Below are 22,282 nucleotides of genomic sequence, written 5' to 3'. Positions count from 1 at the left end.
TCACTCTCCTCACCTGGCAAATCCCAAGGGTTTTAGCCTTGAGCCAGAAACTGTATAAACACCAAGTATATATTTCTTATTGTATATCACAATATATAGATCTGACTGTATTTTAAGTCCCTCCTTTTTGTCTGTTTTCAGGGAACCAAATGAACAGATGGTCAGAAATCCAAACTCTTCTTCAGCACCACTGAGCAGTACCCCTATGTCTCCTGTCAAAAACAGTTTTTCTGGTCAAACTGGTGTCTCTTCTCTCAAGCCAGGCCCACTCCCATCAAACCTGGATGATCTGAAGGTATAGGATTCGGCATGATTTATTTTTTCCTTTTTTTAAACAAATACCTTTTAAATAACATTTTCACCAACTGATTTCTTGTATAGAACATGATGCAGAAGAATGTGGGAGAGACTCAGTAGGTGACAGAATATTAACTGCTATGGCTAAATACACAAGCTTGACCGGCTGTGCAACCTTGGGTTAGTTTCTTAATTTTTAGCATCTCAGATTCCTCATTTGCATAAATGGTTTGTCATGAAAATCAATTGGAATCATATATACATGATAGAGCATAGCACAGAGTACTATGGGATCGATATGAGCTCCGAGCCAGTGGTCAATCCCATGATGACCTCTTACCAATCTCTGGTAAAATGAGGAAAATAAAAACCATATAAAGGTTTTTGTAACTCTAAATATGTTCCACAGATGTAATATTTATTCAAAGTACTTATTTTCTCCCAATATTTTGAATGCTGAAAGATATTTTCCAGTAGTAAATGATGATAGTAGATGAAAGCTGAGTGTTTCTGAGAAAGTTTTGTTTCCTTTTATTAAAAGAAACTATATATATGCATGACTGAACTACCGGTTGACCAGTCGCTATGATATTCACTGACCACCAGGGGACAGACACTCAATCCACAGGATCGGGCTCCCGCCTGTCTGGATTGGGCCTGCGGGGATCGGGCTGAAACTGGCTATCCAATATCCCCCAAGGGGTCCCGGATTGCGAGAGGATACAGGCCAGGCCGAGGGACCCCGGGCACTGGGTTTCTAGTTATTAAGTAAGGATACTAGTCCTTATTTAACAAAATAAAATGTTGGTAACTCTATGATAATTATATAATTTAAAGCAATGTACTAGTCTATGAAATGCAGTCAGGGACCTTCTGAAATGTAACAGCAACTGGCGACATGCTATGTATGTGCTAGCAGTTTACTCTAGTCACTGACCACAGACCCTCAGTTACTGAGATGCCCTGAGCTTTGAGCTGAGCCTGGTGTGGTTCGGCGGGACCCTCAGGCAGTGCATGCACTTGCCCAGGACTCACACAGAACTGAAAAGGGTGAGCGCAGTGCCTTGCTGCTCTACTCTGTGAGCACACCACCGTCTGTAGTGCCTCCTCACTCTCAATGCTGACACCTGCTTACCCACAAAGCATGTTTCCCAAAAGACTAAATTTATACAAGTCCCCAGTCTTCACTGGGCCAGCCACAGCCCTGTCTCAGTCCTCATGGCCACTCTCATTCCCACGTTCAGTACTTGGTCATTATCTTCTTTGAAGGGAAGTAGGATTGGGATTATTTCAAATTAAAGAAAATTCCATGGCTGCCACGTGCCAAGACCAGTGAATAATGTGTATCTAGGGTCCTACTATCAAAGGTTTCTCTGTTACTCCCACTTGGAATACAAGTGCTCAGGTTTGAACTTGGCATCCATAAACCTAGACGGGGATGCCAAGGGCATGGCAATGCTCTCCAGAGCCATAGGGTACCACCCTCCACTCCCCAGATCCTAAACCCGTCCAGATCAGCAGGCTCTCTCACCTAGAAAACATTACACCATGAAATAAGCCAGACACAGAGACAGATATTGTACGAGTCCACGAATATGAGGTATCTCACATAGTCAACTTCATAGAGACAGAAAGTAGATGCAGGTTACCATGGGCTGGAGGAGGTGAGAATGGGGAGTTCGTGTTTCATGGGGACAGAAGGTTCAATTTGAGATCCCGAAAAGGTTCTGGAGATAATCATGCTGATATTTGCACAACATTGTTGATGTACTGGAGCCACTGAAGAATGATTAAATGGTGAGATTTATGTGACATGTCTTCTACCACAACAACATGCACTGGGACGTTAGCTTGAGGAGCTGATGTGAGGGGACATTGGCAAGTTCATTCAGTCTGGGAAAGCTGAGTCTCAGCTACCAGCAGGTTCTGTTAGATAAATACCAAGTTGGTTGGCCTCAGCTGTGTTGTTGGGCATAGGGACAGAAATTTTGGGATTGTTTTCACAGTGGGGAAGGTTGAAACTTTAGAAGAGTGAATGAGATAGAAGGAGAGCAAAATGGAAAGAGTGGAGAGGAGGTTGGAACAGAGAGAAAGGAAGGAGAGAAGAGGAATAAGGGAAGCAAATGATGTAATCACATTTTGGGGAAGGAAGAGATAAGAGGAATTAATGAAGACGACCCTCCAAAAAAGTAATCGGAATCTGGCTAGTGTGGCTCAGTTGGTTGAGTGTTGTCCTGTGCACAGAAAGGTCACTGGTTTGTTTCCTGGTCGGGGCACTTACCTAGGTTGCAGGTTTAGTGCCCAGTCAGAACGTACTGGAGGCAATCAGTTGATGTTTCTCTCTCACATTGATGTTTCTCTCTCTCTCTTTTCCTCTCCCTACCTCTCCTCTCTAAAACCAACACACACACACACACACACACACACACACACACACACACACACACCGTATTTTCCGGTGTATAAGACGACCCCCTAATTTTACAGTTAAAACATAGGTTTAGGCCTATATTCTGAGAAAGCCTGCTCAGAATGGCCAGAGTCAGAGAGGCGGTCTATTAAAAAAAGAACTGGTGTTGCCTCGGAAGTGGGGGGTAGTCTTATACAGCGAATATAGGCCAAAACCTATGTTTTAACTGTAAAATTAGGGGGTCGTCTTATACGCCGGAAAATACGGTATATTAATAACCAGAAAGATAAGGCAATGAAGTGATATTTTCCATAAGTGCTCATGTTTTGCTACGTAGAAATTAAAAGTGGAAAATACTGAGAATAGAGTTTGGTTTCTCATTAAAAACTTCAAACAATAATATCACAGTCCATTTTTTGTGTTTGTCTTGTATCCAGTTTCTAACAAACTGGTGGGAGAGAGAGAGAATAAGAATGTGAAGGTGAATGTGAAATTTAAAAACTAGGCAATATTTGATAGAGCCTAAGAAATAATGGTTCATGTATTTTTAGATGTGATAATGGTATTGTATCGGTGTGTTTTTTAAAAGTATTTATCTTTCAGAGATAGATACCAACTTTTTACAGATTAAACTACACGATTTCTGAATTCAGAAAATGTTGGGGAAGAAGTGGTTTGGGTATAAATGAAACAAGATTGGACATGAGTTGATAATTATTGAAAGTGGTTGGTGGTTATATGGGGTTCATTACGTTTTTCTCACTACTTTAATGTATGCTTGAAATTTTCCATAATAAATGGTTTACCTTATCAATAATTGAAACACCAATGAATGTAGGAAGGATGTATATACAAAACTTTGTCCCAAGCATGCCCACACAGTGTAATATTCTGAAATGGAAGGTAAACTGAATTCAACCAGCATTCAGTTTACTTTAGAATATAAGCTGCACTATTTGATAATGTGCTTTAAATTATTCAGTGCCAGAACAGATTCCAAAAATAAATGCAGAACTCATTAATTGTAAGTAATTCAAAATTAAAACAATGAGTTGGCACTTTGCACTTTTTCCAATCAGCAAATCTAAAATAAAAGCAATGCTAGCAAGACCGGGGAGGGGGGGAGGATAGCATATGCATTGCTTGGGGTGGTGTAAATTGTCCTAATCCATGTAAAATACATTTTAGCTGAGTGTGAAATAATATTACTCACTATTGAAATACATTTGTGTAGAGAGAAGTAAAGAGCATTTTAAAAGGCAGTTGACTCACATAACAGATTCTATTTCCTTCTAGTTTTGAAATGCATATGGACATATTTTGCTTTAGAATAATTATGTGAGCGTAAATTTCTGACATGCATTTTTGTTTAACAAATGAACATTTTTTATAACTCTTAAGAGTCAAAAATCTTTTAATTTTTAATAGCAGCATATTACTTCACCACCTAGTTAACATTCCTCTGTTGGACATTTAACTTGCTTCCAAATGTTTACTGTTAAAAATACAATTTGTACATACATTTATTAATTTATCTAAATATCTCCCCAGGCTAAACATATAGGAGTGGAATTTCTGAACCAAAGCATATTACCGTTTTTAGAAGTTCTTGCTACATATTGCCCACTTTCTGTCCCGAACATTGTGCCTCGCTAGTCCGGGAAGCAGATGAGCTACAGGGGCTCTGGGTAAAATGCAGCTTTCAGTTCAGTAGGTCTGGGAGGGGCCTGAGATTCCGTATTTCTAACAGGCTCCCCGAAGCTGCCAGTGCTGCTGGTCCACAGACCACATTCAAAATAGCCTAGTATTTATAATAATAAAAGCATAATATGCTAATTAGACTGGACAGCCAAAGGACCTTCTGGAAGTCATTCCAGATGTCCTTCTGGACAAAGCCATGGCAGTGGGGGCCAAGGCAGAGGCAGTTAGGGACAATCAGGCAGCCAGGCGAGCAGTTAGGGGTGATCAAGCAGGCCAGCGGAGTACTTAGGGACGATAAGCAGGCAAACAAATGGTTAGGGTGATCAGGCAGGCAGGCATAGGCCGTTAGAGGTGATCAGGCAGGCAGACAGTGGTTAGAGGCATCAGGCATGCAGGCAAGTGGTTAAGTGGATTGTGAGATGGTTCAGGCTGGGCTGAGGATCCCTTCTCCTGTGCACAAATTTCGTGCACTGGGCATTTAGTTAAGTATAAAAGAGATTGAAAACAAAACAAACAAACACAAATAAAAAGCATTTTTAGCCTTGGCCAGTGTGGCTCAGTTGGTGGTGAGTTCGATTCCTGGTCAGGGCACATCCCAAGTTGTAGGTTCAATCCCCAGTCAGGAGGTAACTTATTGATTGCCTCTCATCCTCTCTCTCTCTCTCTCTCTCTCTCTCTCTCTCTCTTTCTCTCTCTCATTCTATCTTTCTCTTTCACTAATTTAAATTTTTTTATTCATTTATTTTTGCTGCTATTTAAGTAACACAAAGTGCTATTGCAAATTTTTTTGTCAATTAGATGAATACAAAATATGCATATTTTTTGTTTGCAAATATTGGACTACTAATGATGGTATACATACATTATTGGTCATTTTAAAATGTTCTCTTTTGTGAAAAATTGGATGATGTCCATTGTCCATTTGTAGTTGGGTGTCCATCTTTATCTTCGGGGTTTTTAAACACACTTGGCCCATTGAGCATACTAATACTTTATTATTTTTCCTGCAACTATTTTTCCTTAAAATTCTATTTGCCTTTGCATCTTCATTTTGTGACTGATAGGAGTTTTCAAATATTTTTGTCAACTTTTTATGATTAGCTTCTTTGCTTTTCTGCTCAAAAGGTCTTCCCCTACAGACTATCAGAAGGATATTTTTGTATATATTCTTCTAGCTGTTTCATAGAATTATTGACAGTTAGATATTTAATATGGCTCCTGTTTTAATTATAAAAGTAATATGCTTATGGGAACTACTTAGGAAGTACAGATAAGGAGAACCATCATTAACATTTTAGCACATCTTTATCCGGATATTATAATCTGCAAGCACAGGCTTAAATATATATTTATATTACACACATACACGTGTGTGTGTGTGTGTGTGTGTGTGTGTGTGTACGTATACTATATATTTTTTTCTTAGAAAATAAAATAAAGTTATTGAAACCTTTTAAATGTAATACTATACCATAAATAATTATTTTTATGTCAACAAATATTTACACCATCAGTTTTAATAGACCTAAAGTATTCCATCATTTGTATGCATTATTATTTACTTAGTTTCTATTTTTTTAGATATCTGATGGTTAAAATTCATGAACATGAAAAAGTGCAGGGGTGAGATAATTACATGTGCTTCAACATAACAATAACAGCCCCTACATGCACTGACCATATGCAAAGTACTCTTCCCAGTGCTTTCCACTGTGTAAACTGCTTTAATCCTCACAAGGTGGTAGGATTACCTCCGTGTGCAGAAGCAGAGCTGGGGCACAGGCTGACACTGAACTAGGGAGAGCAGGGCCAGCATTGGAATTGAGGGTCTTATTGCCACACATCTCTCTCTCAGGAGAGCACCGCCATCCGCCAGCTGTTAAACCGGGGACAGAGTGTTCATGTACAGCTGCTGTTCTCCAACGCTGGGCTGGGATCACGGCATCAGCGCCCCTGGGAGCTTGTCAGAAAGGCACCTCTCAGCCCCCACCCCCTGCCCCAGGGAGCCAGAAACTGGTGTGGGGCCCAGCTACCTGTGTAAGAACCCCAGCCCCTCCCCCCCACCACCACCCACTTGTGTAACAACCTGCAGGCCTGGGTTCCAGCACCTGCTCAGGTTTGAGAATCGCCCACCAGGAGGACTGGCGGGGAAGGTAGGAGGCAGTTCCTCAGAGTGTTAGCATGCTGCAGGATGGCTGGTTGCCAGCTGATGCCTGAACTTAGGCAGGTATCAGTCTTTTCATCTGTGATATGGGGACAGGACCAGGATGGGATTGGCATGCCTCTGTGATCCGTGTGGTCTCACCATTTCTAGGATATATCTATGATCTTGGAGCCATGAAAACTTGGCCTATGACACATTTTAAGAACATTATTAAAATTGTGCAAAACTGACATACTGGATGCAGCGGGGGGGGGGGGGGGGAGGCAATGATAAAAAGAGAAGCGAACACTGTGAAACTGCACTTGTGATCTTTTAAAGTCAATGTAATACTAATAATTATGCATGTTTAAAGCATCGTCCTTGACAGAACAGTAACGTGCCTGCTTGCTCCAGGTTTCTGAATTACGACAGCAGCTCAGGCTCCGCGGCCTGCCGGTGTCGGGCACCAAGACGGCGCTCATGGACCGGCTGCGGCCCTTCCAGGACTGCTCCGGGAGCCCTGTGCCCAGCTTCGGCGACATCACCACGGTCACCTTCCCCGTCACGCCCACCGGCGCCCTGCCTCACTATCAGTCCTCCCCGTCCGCCCTGCCCAAGGGCTTCTACCACTTTGGCAGCACCAGCTCCAGCCCGCCCATCTCGCCCGCCTCCTCCGACCTGTCCCTGGCGGGGTCCCTGCCGGACGCCTTCCAAGATGCATCGCCCTCCTTCGGCCTGCACCCGTCCCCGGGCCGCCTGGGCCCCGACGACAGCCTGGCCAGCAGCCTGCACGGTGGCAGCGCTCCTGCAGAGCTGGACGCGGGGCTGGACTCCGAGAAGGACAAGATGCTGGTGGAGAAGCAGAAGGTCATCAACGAGCTCACGTGGAAGCTGCAGCAGGAGCAGCGGCACGTGGAGGAGCTGCGACTACAGCTGCAGCAGCAGAAGCGGAGCAAGGGCACCGCCGCCTCCGAGCTGGAGCCGCCGCCGCCCTTCCTAGGGGCACCCATCAAGCAGGAGGACGCTGCCCCCAGCTGCCCCTTCGCGGCCTCCCGGCGGGTCTGCTCCGCGCACAGACCACCGGACGTCCAGGCTGCCCCGCTCCTGCTGCCCCCGGGCAGCGGGCACGGCCTGGAGGCCTCGGGGCAGGCCCACGCTCTGCCCTCCACGTTCCTCAGCCCGCAGTGCTCCCCGCAGCACTCGCCGCTGGGGGCCCTGAAGAGCCCGCAGCACATCAGCTTGCCCCCATCCCCCAACAACCATTACTTCCTCCCTTCCTCGTCAGCAGGTGCCCAGGGAGAGGGGCACGGGGTCTCCTCACCTGCCAGCGCCCAGGTGTGCACTGCACAGGTAAGAGTGCCTCGCGCACCCCCGCTGCACCCCTGCCCCCCTTCCTGGAAGTGGGGTGTGGAGTTGCAGAGCTTAAGAGCTGGTGTTGGAACTTGCAGAGTCCAGCAGCACCTCCTGGGACACACAGGGAGATGCTGGGGCCTTCAGAACAGACACGGGCTCGCTTCTCTGGGGCGGAGATTGGCAGCCGGGTTCTGTAACAAGCTGGATAGGAAATACGTTTGGCTTTGGGGGCGTTATGGTCTCTGTCACAAGGACGCAACCCTCCTCCCCTGCAGCATGCGAACAGCTGCAGACAGCTTATAAACAAGTGCACGTGGCTGCGTGCCAATAAAGCTTTATGTGCACAAACAGGTTTGGCTCCCAGGCCTGGAGATTGCCAAACTCTGTTGTAGGATTCCTTGGAGCCAAGCCTCAGCACAGGCCCAACCAGTTCATTCCAAGAGCCAAAGGGGAAGTTACGTGGTCTCTGGGTGGTGGTATGCAGCGTGCACAGATTTACTAAGCACCTACTGTGTGCCAGCCCAGACCCCCTTCCAGTCTCTGGGGACTAGTGCTGAACTAACAAAAACAACAACAACAAAAATCCCTATCCTCATGGGGAGGCAGACAGTAAATTAGAAAAATAAAATAAAATATGTAATGTATTAGAAGATGATACATCTTGCCGAAACCGGTTTGGCTCAATGGATAGAGCATCGGCTTGGAGACTGAATGGTCCCAGGTTCGATTCTGGTCAAGGGCATGTACCTTGGTTGGGGGCATATCCCCAGTAGGGGGTTTGCAAGAGGCAACTGATCGATGACTCTCTCTCATCGATGTTTCTAACTCTCTATCTCTCTCCCTTCCTCTCTGTACAAAATCAATAAAATATATTTTTAAAAAAAGAAAAAGAAGAAGATGATGATACATCTTATAGAGAGAAAGCAGAGAAGGGGAGGGAGGGGTGAGGAGATTAGGAAATTTGCAACCTTAAGTAAAAGGGGCAGGGACATTTGAGCAAAGCTTTCAAGAAGTAAAGGAGAAAGCCTTATGAATATTTGGGTGTAGGCACTCTAGGCAAAGGAGGAATAGCAAGTGCCCTGAGGAGGGACCGTGCATGGTGGAAAGAAGGTGTGCCTGGGGTAGGATGAGAGCGGAATTGTAGGAGCCGGCTGAGAATAGTAACTGTTTCAAAGATTAGACCAAGGTGATCATCAAGACTCAAGATGTTACTTTGTCTATGAAGCCAAAGAATTATTAAGAGCATCTCTTTAAGTCTACCTAAGGAAAGGTTATATGAAGCATGTCAAACTCGCAACCCACCAGCGTGAGTCTGACATGCTTGGATTGCATCATGAAAAGAATCTGAGTGCTATGGCATTAGAAAGAGAGTAGGGAGAAAACTAGCATTAATCTCACTCCTGCCATGTACATGTATATGTATATGAGTAATCTTGTTCATTGTCACAACAATCTTTTGGGCTCTGATTCATTATTCTTTTTTTTTTTTTTAGATATGGGGTTTCTTTCTTTTTTTAAAATATATTTTATTGATATTTTACAGAGAGAAAGGGAGAGGGACAGAAAGCTAGAAACATCGATGAAAGAGAATCATCAACCAGCTGCCTCCTGCACACCCCTCACCAGGAATGTGCCCACAACCAATGTACATGCCCTTGACTGGAATCGAACCTGGGACCCCTCAGTCCGCAGGCTGACTCTCTATCCACTAAATCAAAAATGGCTTTGGCTCATTATTCTTTATTTGCCGCTGAGGAACGTGTGGCTCAGGGAAGTGAAACTGGGATTATCTGATTCTAAAGTACATGCTCCCTTCACACTGCCTATTCTCTGCTCTGGGTGTGGCCATAGGTCATGAGAAGACATTTTTGCAAACCCAGTGGAGCAGTGCATTCAAATGAATAATGCCCACCCATTTGGGAGGAGTTGGGATTGAAATGCATTTTCATCATCATTGACAACATTGACTGAATGCATAGTGTCCTAGGCAACAGAGGTCAACACAGCTCTTTTTACAAAGCTCTGCACATTCAGTTCTAACGATATCGATACTCTCCAGAAAAACCAACATTCGTACAGTGATTTACAGTTTACAAAGCACCCTTTGAAGACATAAGTGATTGCTTGATAAAAAATATATTGAGCAATCCAGGATAACATTACTGACTTGTGTCTATGACATTGTGGTGAGGGTAGGGGTGGCAGATGGATCCTGAAGGGCTAGAAAAGTCCGGTAAGGTTTAGAGAAGAGGGTAGACTTAAAAGGAAGTGTAGAGTTCAAAAAGGGGAGTCAGGCTGAAACCGGTTTGGCTCAGTGGATAGAGCATTGGCCTGTGGACTGAAAGGTCCCAGGTTCGATTCCGGTCAAAGGCATGTACCTTGGTTGTGGGCACATCCCCAGTGGGAGGTGTGCAGAGGCAGCTGATTGATGTTTCTAACTATTGCTCTCCCTTCTTCTTTGTAAAAAAAAATCAATAAAATATATTTTTAAAAAGGGGGTGGGGGGTCAGGAAAAGGGCATTCCATGAGGGGGAAAAACCGATAGGGAGGTAGCATGTACAGGGCATGCTGAGGGAAGCTCACAGAGGGATTCATGGAACTTGAACTTGCAGAAGGAGCTAGTGCTTGACTAACATCTTGAACACTGATGTTGGGGGGAAGAAGCGGAACTCCGTGCTTTGGACACGTAAGAGCACCTGAGTGTTTCGAGCAGTAGGTGACACATAAAAACAAGAACTGGGACTTTGGTCATGGAATGGACCAGGGCCAGTTGTTTCAACAAAGGCTACTCTAAAGTCGCTTAGCTTGTGCTTCTTTCTCTCTACAGAACTCAGGGGCACACGAGGGCCATACTGCGAGCTTCTCCCCGCAGCCTGCCAGCCTTCACCCCCCTTTCTCTGGGGCCCAGGCAGACAGCAGTCATGGTGCTATGGGCAATCCTTGTCCCTCAAGCCCAAGTGTACAGCAAAAGGTAGGCATCTGGAGAAGGGTTTAAACTTAAGGTTGACTTTGCCTCTTCTTTCTTCTGTGGATCCTTTTTATCCCAATGATGAGGTTCGATGGCAGAAATAAATGACATTGTAGACAGAAATAGGCCTGAAATGGATGTACCAATATAAGCTATCGGAAGTACTTCAAGAAGTCATTTCCCAACGTTATTCTAGAAGTGATGTGAATAACATGACCCTGGTGTGTTTGTGAGACACTGTGACGAACAAACCGGTTCCTGTGAAGCTGAAATAGAGGAGCATGAGACGTACTGCTGGAGAAAGTGAAATACAGGGATCTGTGGAAAGGATCAGAGGGATCCAGAACATTGGAGTCACCGTGCAATATCTCTCTTAAAAGAAAAAAGAAAAAAAAGGAAGAGATGATGCATTTCAGCAGGTGGAAGAGTTAGGGGCATGAAGGACCCAGTATGTGGGGAGCATGGGCAAGGGTCAGGTGATAAGGAGCAAGCATGATGGCCAATACAGAAGTGCTGCATACTGCCTGCTGGGGCCAGGGTCCTGGAGACAGAGACCCCAGAGTGGCCTATCCACAGGGCACACTAATTGCACGAGGCTGGTCTCCAAGTGATTCCCCCAGCCATGCCTGCTGCTCTCTGCAAATGCACCAGCCCCGAATGGAACAGCTGGGGGATGAGTTACTATGGAAACTCCTGGGGTGGTGGGCTTCTTTGGATTAGACTAGACTCTTTTACTTCATTCCCTGTTCTCATCTTGCTTCCTCCTCACAGAAGAGGGTGCAACATGGAGCGAGAAATGAATCTGTGAGGTTCTCATTCTAAGATGCCTCCAGCAATAAGTCCATAGTGATAGATACTATTGTTAATCTACTGGGTTTGTTTTCCTAGCCCTATCTCTCTTTTTCCCCTTAAATCTATTTTCCCAAAATTGAGCCCGTAGTTTCCATTACAGAATCAGTACCACATCTGACACGTGAATTGTCTGTTTCTGCTTTGACTCACACAGATGGCTGGTTTGCACTCTTCTGATAAAGCAGGACCAAAGTTTTCAAATCCATCTCCAACTTTTCCTAAGTCAACATCAACAGTTGCAGAGATAACACAGCCTCCATCCTATGAAGATGCAGTAAAACAGGTAAACACATGATTTGCTCTTTATTGAAGAATAGGTTGGCTGAATTGGACTATGTTTTACATGGGTTCATGCATGTGGATTCTGGTATTGAGGGCATCTGGTGCCTCCCATCAAAATGGATGGTGTCTAGATGCTAACTATAGAAAGGTGCTGATGTGTATGTAAGCTGTGTGAGGCCAAGAGAAAGAAGGGGTTTGTCTGGGTACCCAAATGACTGGACTTAGTGCCAGCTCAGCCACATGACAGCTGCACTCCCACTAAGGCTGGGCAAGTACTCCATTTCTCTTATATGAAACAGGGCCAATATCTCCTTTGTAATGATCCCAAATGATATAATACTTAACTCTACCATTCTAATACCAAATGTCCAGGCACCAGATAGATATTCAAATATATGAGAGCAATGCGCAGTGTGATTCTTTCCGGGGTTCTTTTTAGCTTCAAATTTCACTGTTCCTGGCAATATGTTGATGGTTATGGAACTGGATAATAATAGAGGTTCTTTTTTTTTAATGCTGTTGCAAATGGTAAGATTATGTTCTTTTTTAAAAATATATTTTATTGATTTTTTTTACAGAGAGGAAGAGAGAGGAATAGAGAGTTAGAAACATCGATGAGAGAGAATCATCAATCAGCTGCCTCTTGCACACCCGCTACTGGGGATGTGCCCACAACCAAGGTTCATGCCCTTGACCGGAATCGAACCCGAGACCTTTCAGTCTGCAGGCTGACGCTCTATTCACTGAGCCAAACCAGTTTTGGCCAGAGGTTCATTTATGTTCAAAATTTTTCAAAAGAAAAGGTACAAAAAGAAAAGCAATTAATGATCTTATTTTCCAAATGGCTTGAGTTTGGATAAAGTATCAGCTAACCCTTCATATGTGCTCAATCCAGAAAAGGATACTGGTATTCCACATATCACATCAGCCTGCAGTTAGGTTTTACTTGGCTTAGAGAATATTTTTAATATGTAGGAGATTTTATGCAAAAATTAGGCTTTCTCATTTCAGAAAAATTAGGGGATATGTCTACATGGAGGCCACATTTTTTTTTAGAAAACAGTCACCTGAGGCAGTGTATCCACTGCTTTCTTGAACCACAGCATAGGTTCAGCACTCCACCCTTCTCTCCTGTTCTGCATTGGGACCATTTGCATTGCCTGCCAGACCCTGCAGGCATAAGATGCTTTCCGGACTGGTGAATGACTCATTCTTGGAACAGTGCTCCCATCTGTATTGATTATTGACACCTGTGTTTATTGGGACTGGACTCTCAGAGGAGTGAGATCAATATGTGTCTTAGTTCTCCGCATTTTCTTTCGTTGGTATCTGTAATATCAACCTGTTATCTGTAAATATCAGTTTCAAAAGAAAATAAAAAGGCCAAGCAAAGCGAATTTCCATAAATAAGACTCTGCTTAATGCCGGTGAGCCAGAGGGGCGGGGTCCAGTCCCTACAAGTATTGACAAGTTCCACAAACTACTGCAATGAAGAAGTAAGGAAATATGAGCCACATTCTTGGGAAATATGAGCCACATTCTTGGACCATATTCACTTCAAAATGAGATAAGGGGCCAAAAAGGAGTTATGCCCATGTTTATAGTAGCATTATTCACAAAAGTCAAAAGGTGTAAACAAACCCATGTCCATCAATGGATGAATGGATAAACAAAATGTGATATATACATACAATGAATATTATTCATCTTTAATGAGGAAGGAAATTCTGGCATGGATGAACCTTGAAGACATTACACTAAGTGAAATAAGCCAGTCACAAAAGGAAAAATACTATATATGAATCCACTACTTAAGGTATCTAGAGCCCCAACTGGTTTGGGTCAGTGGATAGAGCATCAGCATGTGGACTCAAGGGTTCTAGGTTTGATTCCAGTCAAGGGCATGTACGTTGGTTGCGGGCACATACCCAGTAGGGAGTGTGCAGGGGGCATCTGATCAATGTTTCTCTCTCATCCATGTTTTTAACTCTCTATCCCTCTCTGTAAAAAGTCAATAAAATATATATATTTTTTAAAAGGTATCTAGAGTAGTCAGATTCATAGGGACAGAAAGTAGAATGGTGGTTGCCAGGGCCTGGGAGGAGAATGGAATGGGGAGTTATTGATTAACGGGGACAGAGTTTCACTTTTGCAAGATGAGAAAAGTTCTGGAGATGGGGAGTGGTGATAGTTGCACAACAATATGAATGTATTTAATAGCACTGAACTGTACACTTAGGAATGGTTAAGATGATACTTTTTATGTTTTGTGTATTTTACCACAATTAAAGTCAAACCTAGTTTAAAAAAAAATGTGGTGCTGCTTCGAATGATTTCCTATCGAAGAGGAAGCCACCTTCTGACTTCTCTGTCCTCCTTTGGTTAATTCATTATAGCAAATGACTCGCAGTCAGCAGATGGATGAACTCCTGGATGTCCTCATTGAAAGTGGAGGTAAGACTGCCAGTGTTCTGCCCATCAGGATACTCTGCACCTGCATGTATTCTAGGGAGTAAATCCAGCTGCTCACTGTAAATGAGACTGAAAGTCTGTGGGCACAGTGGGCACTCCATCTGAACTTTCTGTCCACTTTGGAGCAGACAAAGGAAGGCATTGTAGATGACTCCTCTCCCCATTGTCCCTTTGTCCTCGGGACATTTCCACCAATCATTTTAACAGTTTTCATGCTCCAACTGTTTCCTAACTTTTCTCTTTTTATACTATTTCTCTCTACCATTCTAATCCCAGTGTCCCTATTTTTTCATTGTGAGAAGAATGGAGAAGAAAAAACAAGTTTTGAGCTACCTACTCCAAATGATATTCAACTACTAATCTCCCATTAGATGGTCCATTCATGCTTAAATGTCTTTCAAACTAGCAATAAAAATTATCAACACATTCTTTTTGCCCCTTTTAAGTCATGTATTTATTTTTAAATTATATAATATGTACTTAGAATTTGAAACCATATAAATGAATAAGGTCACACAAAAGAAAGTGTAGGTAGAAAGAAAAAAAATAAAAAATAAAAAACCTCAGGTAAGTTTCAGAGAAAGAGGGTCCAGGCTCAAGGCTGTACTGGACCAAGTCCCTACCTTTGGGAAGTTTGCATTCTGGTGAGGGAGATTGGTAACAAGCAAGTGAACAGGCAATTCCTCCATTGTAACAAGAGAGAAGAAGGAAAAGATGGGCACAGATGTGTGTATCTTTATAATTTTTATGATGGAAAAATGAGAAGGTTCTTTTCAGACACCTTTATATTTTAAATAAAATACTACTATGTGGCAAAGTCACCAGGGAGTCAGTGTGCAGAAGGGGAGCATAGGAGATTCAAGGAAAGAAGAGAAGTTATTGATCAATCATGAATAAATTGAGTTTTCTAGAGAAACACAGTAGGATTGCTAGGCAATATTAAATGCCAATTGTAGTCTTGACATGAATTTAAATGAAACTGGTCAGTTTCATTGTGTAATTATTCTCTTACAATGTCCAGCTAATCCAGGGCTCAGAAAATATAGATGGTAAGATTTACCCAAGTGTGGAGTTTTTCCATGGGAAAATATTGGAAGGAGAAGAGAGAAAAGACATTGAGGGTATTTATAAGAGAACTAGGGGCCCAATGCACAAAGTCATGCACCTTGAAAAAAAACCATGGGCCATGAGGCTGTGGTGGGCACAAGGGTGGGTCTCGGTCCATCCTCCATGTTCCCTCCCACCATGGCCCCCTGTCCCCTCTCTGCTGGCAGCCAAACTCCCACTCCCACTGCTCCCACATGCTGATGGCACTAGCCCCACTTGCACCCACTGATGGTACAAAGTGAATGGGGCCAGTACCAGCAGCTGATGCAAGTGGGGCCAGCACAGTCAGCAGGTATGAGGGGTGTCTGCTGCCCTGATTGCCCCTCAGGAGCAGGGGGAGGTAAAGAAGCCCTCAGGGGAGATCGAGACTGGTGCCAGACACCAGCAACGGGTGTGAGTAGCGGCTCCTGTACCAGCTGTGGGTATGAGCAGGACCAGCACTGGCAGTGGGTACAAGTGGTGGCTCCAGTGCCATCAGCAGGTGCGAGAGGCAGCTGCCAGCCCCAATCACCCTTCAGGAGCAGAGGGAAGTGGAGAAGTCCTGGGGGGTGATCAGGGCTGGCAGCCACCACTCTCACCCACTGACGGTGCTGACCAATTAGGGCCAATGCCAGGTGCTGACAGTGGGTGCAAATAGAGCTCCAGAGGCAGGTTTGAGTGGTGGCTCTGGCAGCAGGTGTGAGCAGAGCCAGCGCCAACAGCAGGTGGGAGCAAAGAATTTTCAGTAACCACCAGAGGCTTGCCCCAATGACAGTGACTGGCACCCCATCTTGGTCTGGCACCCCCACTCACCTGCTCCATCATCCCACCACTGCAGATACTCACCATGTTCTGCATGCACCCCCTGATGGTCAGCGCACATTATAGTGACTGGTTGTTCGGTTGTTCAGTTGTTCTGCCATTTGGTCTATGTGCATATTAGGGTAATATATATATATATATATATATATATATATATATATATATATATATATATATATATATAATGGTGGGCCAGATAATATAGATTGGAAATAAAAGAAGTGAAAACCAGAAGAGGTTTATGAATGATGATAAAATAGTGGTGTCTGTAGATTAGAGTGACTCCTTGTGGCTGAGAAATTGTTGTTGTTGGGTAAGTTTGATGACTAGGAGGGCATGCACTGAGAGTGAGAAATTTTGCTTGATATTGAGCTTTTCAGAGGGATAAAGTATTTGGAAATGATAAGGTCCAGGGTGTTACAGAGGGATAAGGTATTTGGAAATGATAAGGTCCAGGGTGTCTCAGAGGGATAAAGTATTTGGAAATGATAAGGTCCAGGGTGTGTCCAGCAGAGTGAAAATGAAGGAATCACTGAAGTTGAGGGTGATGGGGGTGTCAAGGAACTGAGAGGCCAGCTGGGCAATGGGTGACTTCTGAGGATGCTGAAATCACAGAAAATTACAAGAGTTGAAGTGGGGAAAAGGCAATAAACTGAGAATAGAGTTTTCAGTGGATGAGGAGGCCTTGTGGGGTAGGATTGTGAGGAGAGCGGCATGATCTTGAAAACTAGGAGTTATAAGCTGGGGCAGTATAGTCAGAGAGTGGCAGCAGGAAGACTCACTTTCTACTTTAAAGTATAGGAGCCCACACTGAGGGTGTAACGAGGATGCATTGTCCACAGGGGACAGACAGGTGTCAGTGATGAGCAGGTAAAGGAGCCTGCTTTGAGAATTTGATAAACACTAAGTGAAATTTCCAGAAAGAAACCATGTGAGGAGAAAGCAGGTGGGGTCAGGGGGATAGGAATGTATAGAGCAGTCTGGAGATGAAAGACGGTAGTAAGCAGTGAGCAGAGAAACATAGCCATCTCCTGCATCTGAGTGTAACTCATTCATCCCAAAGATTCATGCTCTGTTTGAAGTGATTTGACAATTCCCATTGTGTTTTACCAACAGAAATGCCAGCTGATGCCAGAGAGGATCATTCGTGTCTTCAAAAAGTCCCAAAGATGCCTAGGTCTTCCCGAAGCCCTACTGATGCCCTCCCCAAGCCTTCTGCTCCCTTTGAACCAGCGTCTTCAGGAGGCCAGCTCTCATTTGATCACTACGGCACAGACAGTGATGAGCACCTGGAAGTCTTATTAAATTCCCAGAGCCCCTTGGGGAAGGTGAGCGATGTTGCCCTTCTAAAAATTGGGAGTGAGGAGCCTTCTTTCGATGGCATAATGGATGGATTCTCTGGGAAGGCTGCAGAAGACCTCTTCAATTCGCACGAGATCTTGCCAGGTCCCCTCTCCCCGATACACACTCAGTTTTCACCTTCTTCTGTGGACAGCAGTGGGCTGCAGTTAAGCTTCACAGAATCTCCCTGGGAAACCATGGAGTGGCTGGACCTCACGCCACCAAGTTCCACACCGAGCTTCAGCTCACTCACCACCAGTGGCCCTAGCATCTTCAACATTGATTTTCTGGATGTCACAGATCTTAATTTGAATTCCCCCATGGACCTTCACTTACAGCAGTGGTAGAATGCCTGACACAAAAATGCTAAGGAAGGCCAATAGGAATTCTATGACCACAAATATTTGTATTATCCAAAAGGAGGAGCAGGAGGAGGGGAAGGAGGAGGAGGAGGAAATTTAAAAGAAGCAATGGAGATTTCTGTGACAACAGCACAAATAGAGTATATATATATATATATATATATATATATATACTCTATTTGTGCTGTCATATTTACCAACATTCAATGACTGTTGCTGAATTTAACAATGCACTTAAAATGTGCTTTCTCAGATCAAGAATGCAAAAAAAAAAAAAATCTTTCACTACCTTTTCAAACACCAATATATTTTCTAACCCATATTTAATTAAGACATTGTTGGGGCATAATCTCACCTTGTAAGCTGTTCTCATGAATTTATTGGAAAAACTGTGGAAAGAAAATGTAAACTTGGGAGTCCAGGGAAGTCAATCTATCAAAGGTTATAGAAGACACACTTGTGATGGAGGCTGATTCTCATAGCTCCATTACCTGTCTTTCAAAATACAAATAAGGCCCAGTTTCAGTTACAGAGTTCTTGAGGCAGAATAGAGGGACAGAACCAATTCATTACAAGAGAAGAAAAATCAACTCAGTGTCCCTTGGCCACATAGCGACCCCATTGGAATGGTTTCCAATCTCCTACCCAGGAGTCTGTGTGGTCCCCGATAAACAGTGACCCAAGATTGTTGCAGAGAACCCTTCCTGGAACTTCCCTTTTTCTTAACCAGTTAGCCGAATCCCTCCCACCCTCCCTGTGGTGGGAAGCATTGTGAAACAGGCAAGAAATTCTTGCCATGGGAGGTTCTTCAACACAACCCTCCTTAGTTCCGAAGACTAGTGCTGACCACCTAGTCCTAGGCAGACAAAGGACCGCTCTAGCCTCAGGGAGCCATATCAGGGATCACTCAGACCGCACTAGAGAATGCTGTTTCACATACCATGGGGATAAATACCATAGGCTGCTGTAAGAGGACTGTGTGTGGAGGCCCAACTTCTTTTTCTGGAATGGGCATGGTCTTGTTTCTTTTTCCCTCCCGCTCAACTTTTCTTTCAAGAAACCAACCCTTTCTTGCTCCTCTTTCATATATCTTTATTTTTCTGCCCCAAAATTGGGAAAAGGCTTCTTAGATCTAACAAGCTGCCATACTCCTAAGAAAGCCATTTCAAAAAGCTAGAATTTCAGGTTTTCCAGGAAAACTCATTCTCCATATGCATAATTGGCTGCAGAAGGAAGGTAAAAGAATGTCCTTAGGAAGAAGCTGGTGACTGGGCCCCTCAGTCACCACGCTCATTCTCCCCTCCTTTGATTTACAGCAATCATTGATTTGGGAAATTGGAAATCATTATATTGTAGAGATACATTCACAAGGAGAGAGTGTTTAGGTATGGAATTCTGAAGAAAACACAATTGTGCATTGAAAACAGTGGAAGAAAAGACAGTGGTGTCTTGTGCATTCCTCATTACCTCTCAAGCTTGTGCTGGGGGTTGAAAAACTCAGCTGTGGGGACAGCCTCCCCAAGGTGCACTGTGACTTCACCGTTTTCATAGTGTTGCATGCTGTAGAAAGTAGCTGTTGTTGTTGTTGTTTTAATTTAAATCACTAAGGCACTGTTTTCTTATTTTGTAAAAAAATGTTGTTCACTGTGCACTTATGGAGAAAATAACCAAAAATGTTGTGGTTTTAGTTCTTTTTTTTTTTTCTTTTTCTTTTTCTTTTTCTTTTTTTTTTTTCTTCTTTTTTTTTTTCTTTTTTTTTTTTCTAAACCAAAGATTTAGAAATCATTCCATTTGTTAACTTGTAAAACTTGTGTGAACAGAGTTTTTGGTGACTGCTACTCTGAAAGCTGCAAGAGCTTATTAGGGGTGGGGGATATGTGTATATATATATATATATATCCACACACACATGCATATGTGTATGAGATATATATAGGCGTGTGTATGTGTCTATGTCTGTACACAGATAGACATACATGTGTATAGATACATACACATGTGTGTATGAATCTTGTAAAGCAGTGTCACAGAGATCTATACCAAAAACCTTTAAGCCTCAATCTGCTGTGAAATGATACTTGGTCTTTCTCACGACGAGTTTGTAATTAACCAACCAGACTACACATTGCCTCTCTGTGTGTGACTGAGGGTTCCAGCCGATAACTCACAGCCACTTGCTTACTGTGAACAAGCTCATCCTGACAATGGACATGGATGTGAAGGACAGAACAGCTTCACCATTAGCAGCTGGAAATGGCTATCCAGTCTCTCCTGGAAAGCATAAAAGGAACACTAACATCTTTTTACATTCCTTGATCTGCATTGTGCTTTAAAAGATCCACACGGTAAATTTTGCTTTTATGTCGGTCATCAGAACCAAAAATCCAGGGGAGCGTGGAGGGGATGACCAACATTTTCTTTGAAGATGAAGCATGGAGAAGAAACCCTTATGAACACATTCCTCACATTTGTTTATTCCTCAGATGTTGAAATTCTATTTGGATCTTAACAAAGCTTGCTGGTCAGTACATTTTCCATGTGTTACGTTGTGTGATTTGTACGTTATCCTCCTCACCCTTTACTTCCTTTGGAAAACAAACTCATAGTGTCTTTCCTCTGAGGCTGTGGCTTGAGTGTTAATTATTTTTTTCTTCCTTTGGGTAGTCCTATCTGAAGAAATAGACTTGGTTAGGCGGCCTCTGCACTTTGCAAGTTTCTGCATCTTTAGGGATCTTTTTAGGTTTTTACCTTGTACTGGTATACACACCTCACAGTTGACAAAAGATGGATCCTACTTGCTGCTACAAACCAACACACTTAACACAGATCAGACCCTGGGTTATTGATCTCAGCCTCCTTCCACAGTCTCCACACAGCATACTCACTCTGTCTCTTCATAGCTCAGATGGTGTATTTGTGGGATAAAACCGGGGGTAATCTGGAAAATTTTGATGAAGTTGGCCTCTCCCCATGGATCAGTTCATTCATGTTAATTCATCTGTCTTTCTATAGGGGATTTTTAAGTTCTGTTAAGCTCTTAGTTGTGTCCTCTGTTTTGGTGACAAATTGGGCCTGATAAAAAGATGTACAGAGACTTATAAAGATGGAAGCATTCATGTTTCTTAATTATATTAGGCCTGAAAATAACCACCTGTAGTTTTCTTAATACTCTTGGCACCCCATGAGGCAGCAGACCTGCAGACATTTGCAGACATTTGAATGCTGATGTAGTCGCTTAGGTTCAGACTTTTCAAAGGAGTAGAAAATTCATTTGTGCAACTGCTGTCATTAAGCCTGCTGTCATTAAGCCAGTGCTTATTAGTTGTAGCCCTGTTTCTAAGGATGTTGTTGATATGACACATATATTGTATTATGAGGGAGAGAGAGGAAAGGGGGGAGGGAAGGATAAGAGTAGGAAGGAAGGAAGGAAGGAAGGAAGGAAGGAAGGAAGGAAGGAAGGAAGGAAGGGGAAGGGAAGGAAAGGGAAGGGAAGGAAGGAAGGAAGAAAGGAAGGAAGGAAGGAAGGAAGGAAGGAAGGAAGGAAGGAAGGAAGGAAAGAAGGGAGGGAGGGAGGAAGGGAGGGAGGGAGGAAGGGAGGGGAAAAAGAACAGGAGGGAGGGAGATCGGGGATAAAAAAAGGACCCAACTTCCTGATCTGTGAACCTCCCAGTTCACCTAAGACATTGCATGTTGAGAAGTGAACCACACATTTTTAGATGAGAAGTCATCCTTTAGAAACGCAATGATTGCACCATAAATGAGGAAACCAAGAGAGTCTCCACCTATGTAGTCATGGGTCTGAGAACTGAAGACCTTTGCCTTTCAAAGTATTCATTTCCAATATGAACAGAAAGAACGAATTAAAAACAAGCATCTGAGGCAGTCCTTTTCAAAAATTATTTAAATTCTGTCAGCTCTCCTAAAAACAGATCATGGTGTGGCTGAAAACTCCCGCATCAAATTTACTCATCCAATAGATGATTACTTGATATCTAACCTGTGCAAACCACACAAATCCTCAGATATCCAATACCACACTGGCTAAGTACTGGTTCGGAATTTGAGTGGCTGGGGAGCTGCAGCTGCTATAAGAAAGAATACTGAGAATTTCCCAGTCCTCAGACCGGAAACCTTTTAGCCATGATAAAAAGGCTGTCCCCATTTTTCCAGAAGAGAAAACAGAGGGCTCTTTT

The 22,282-nt window shown here is 43.5% G+C and overlaps 1 protein-coding gene across 3 annotated transcripts in view; it reads left to right on the top strand.

Annotated features, from left to right (window-relative positions):
• The window catches only part of MYOCD (myocardin), a 90,873-nt gene extending 71,089 nt beyond the window's left edge, over positions 1-19,784 (top strand). For 2 of the 3 annotated variants that reach the window (XM_036452302.2, XM_036452306.2), the window contains 6 exons: positions 142-295; positions 6,966-7,901; positions 10,732-10,875; positions 11,879-12,007; positions 14,403-14,460; positions 17,503-19,784. In XM_036452302.2, the coding sequence (XP_036308195.1) occupies positions 142-295; positions 6,966-7,901; positions 10,732-10,875; positions 11,879-12,007; positions 14,403-14,460; positions 17,503-18,074 (1,993 nt within the window). In that variant the 3' untranslated portion in view covers positions 18,075-19,784. The remainder of the gene's footprint in view (positions 1-141; positions 296-6,965; positions 7,902-10,731; positions 10,876-11,878; positions 12,008-14,402; positions 14,461-17,502) is intronic. The other variant, XM_036452303.2, reaches the window with a different exon arrangement.
• The last annotated feature ends 2,498 nt before the right edge of the window (positions 19,785-22,282 follow it).

Source organism: Pipistrellus kuhlii, unplaced genomic scaffold, assembly GCF_014108245.1.
Source record: "Pipistrellus kuhlii isolate mPipKuh1 unplaced genomic scaffold, mPipKuh1.p scaffold_m20_p_23, whole genome shotgun sequence".
NCBI lineage: Eukaryota > Metazoa > Chordata > Mammalia > Chiroptera > Vespertilionidae > Pipistrellus > Pipistrellus kuhlii.
Note: the sequence above shows the minus strand (reverse complement) of the source record. Positions and strands in the feature narration are given on the sequence as shown.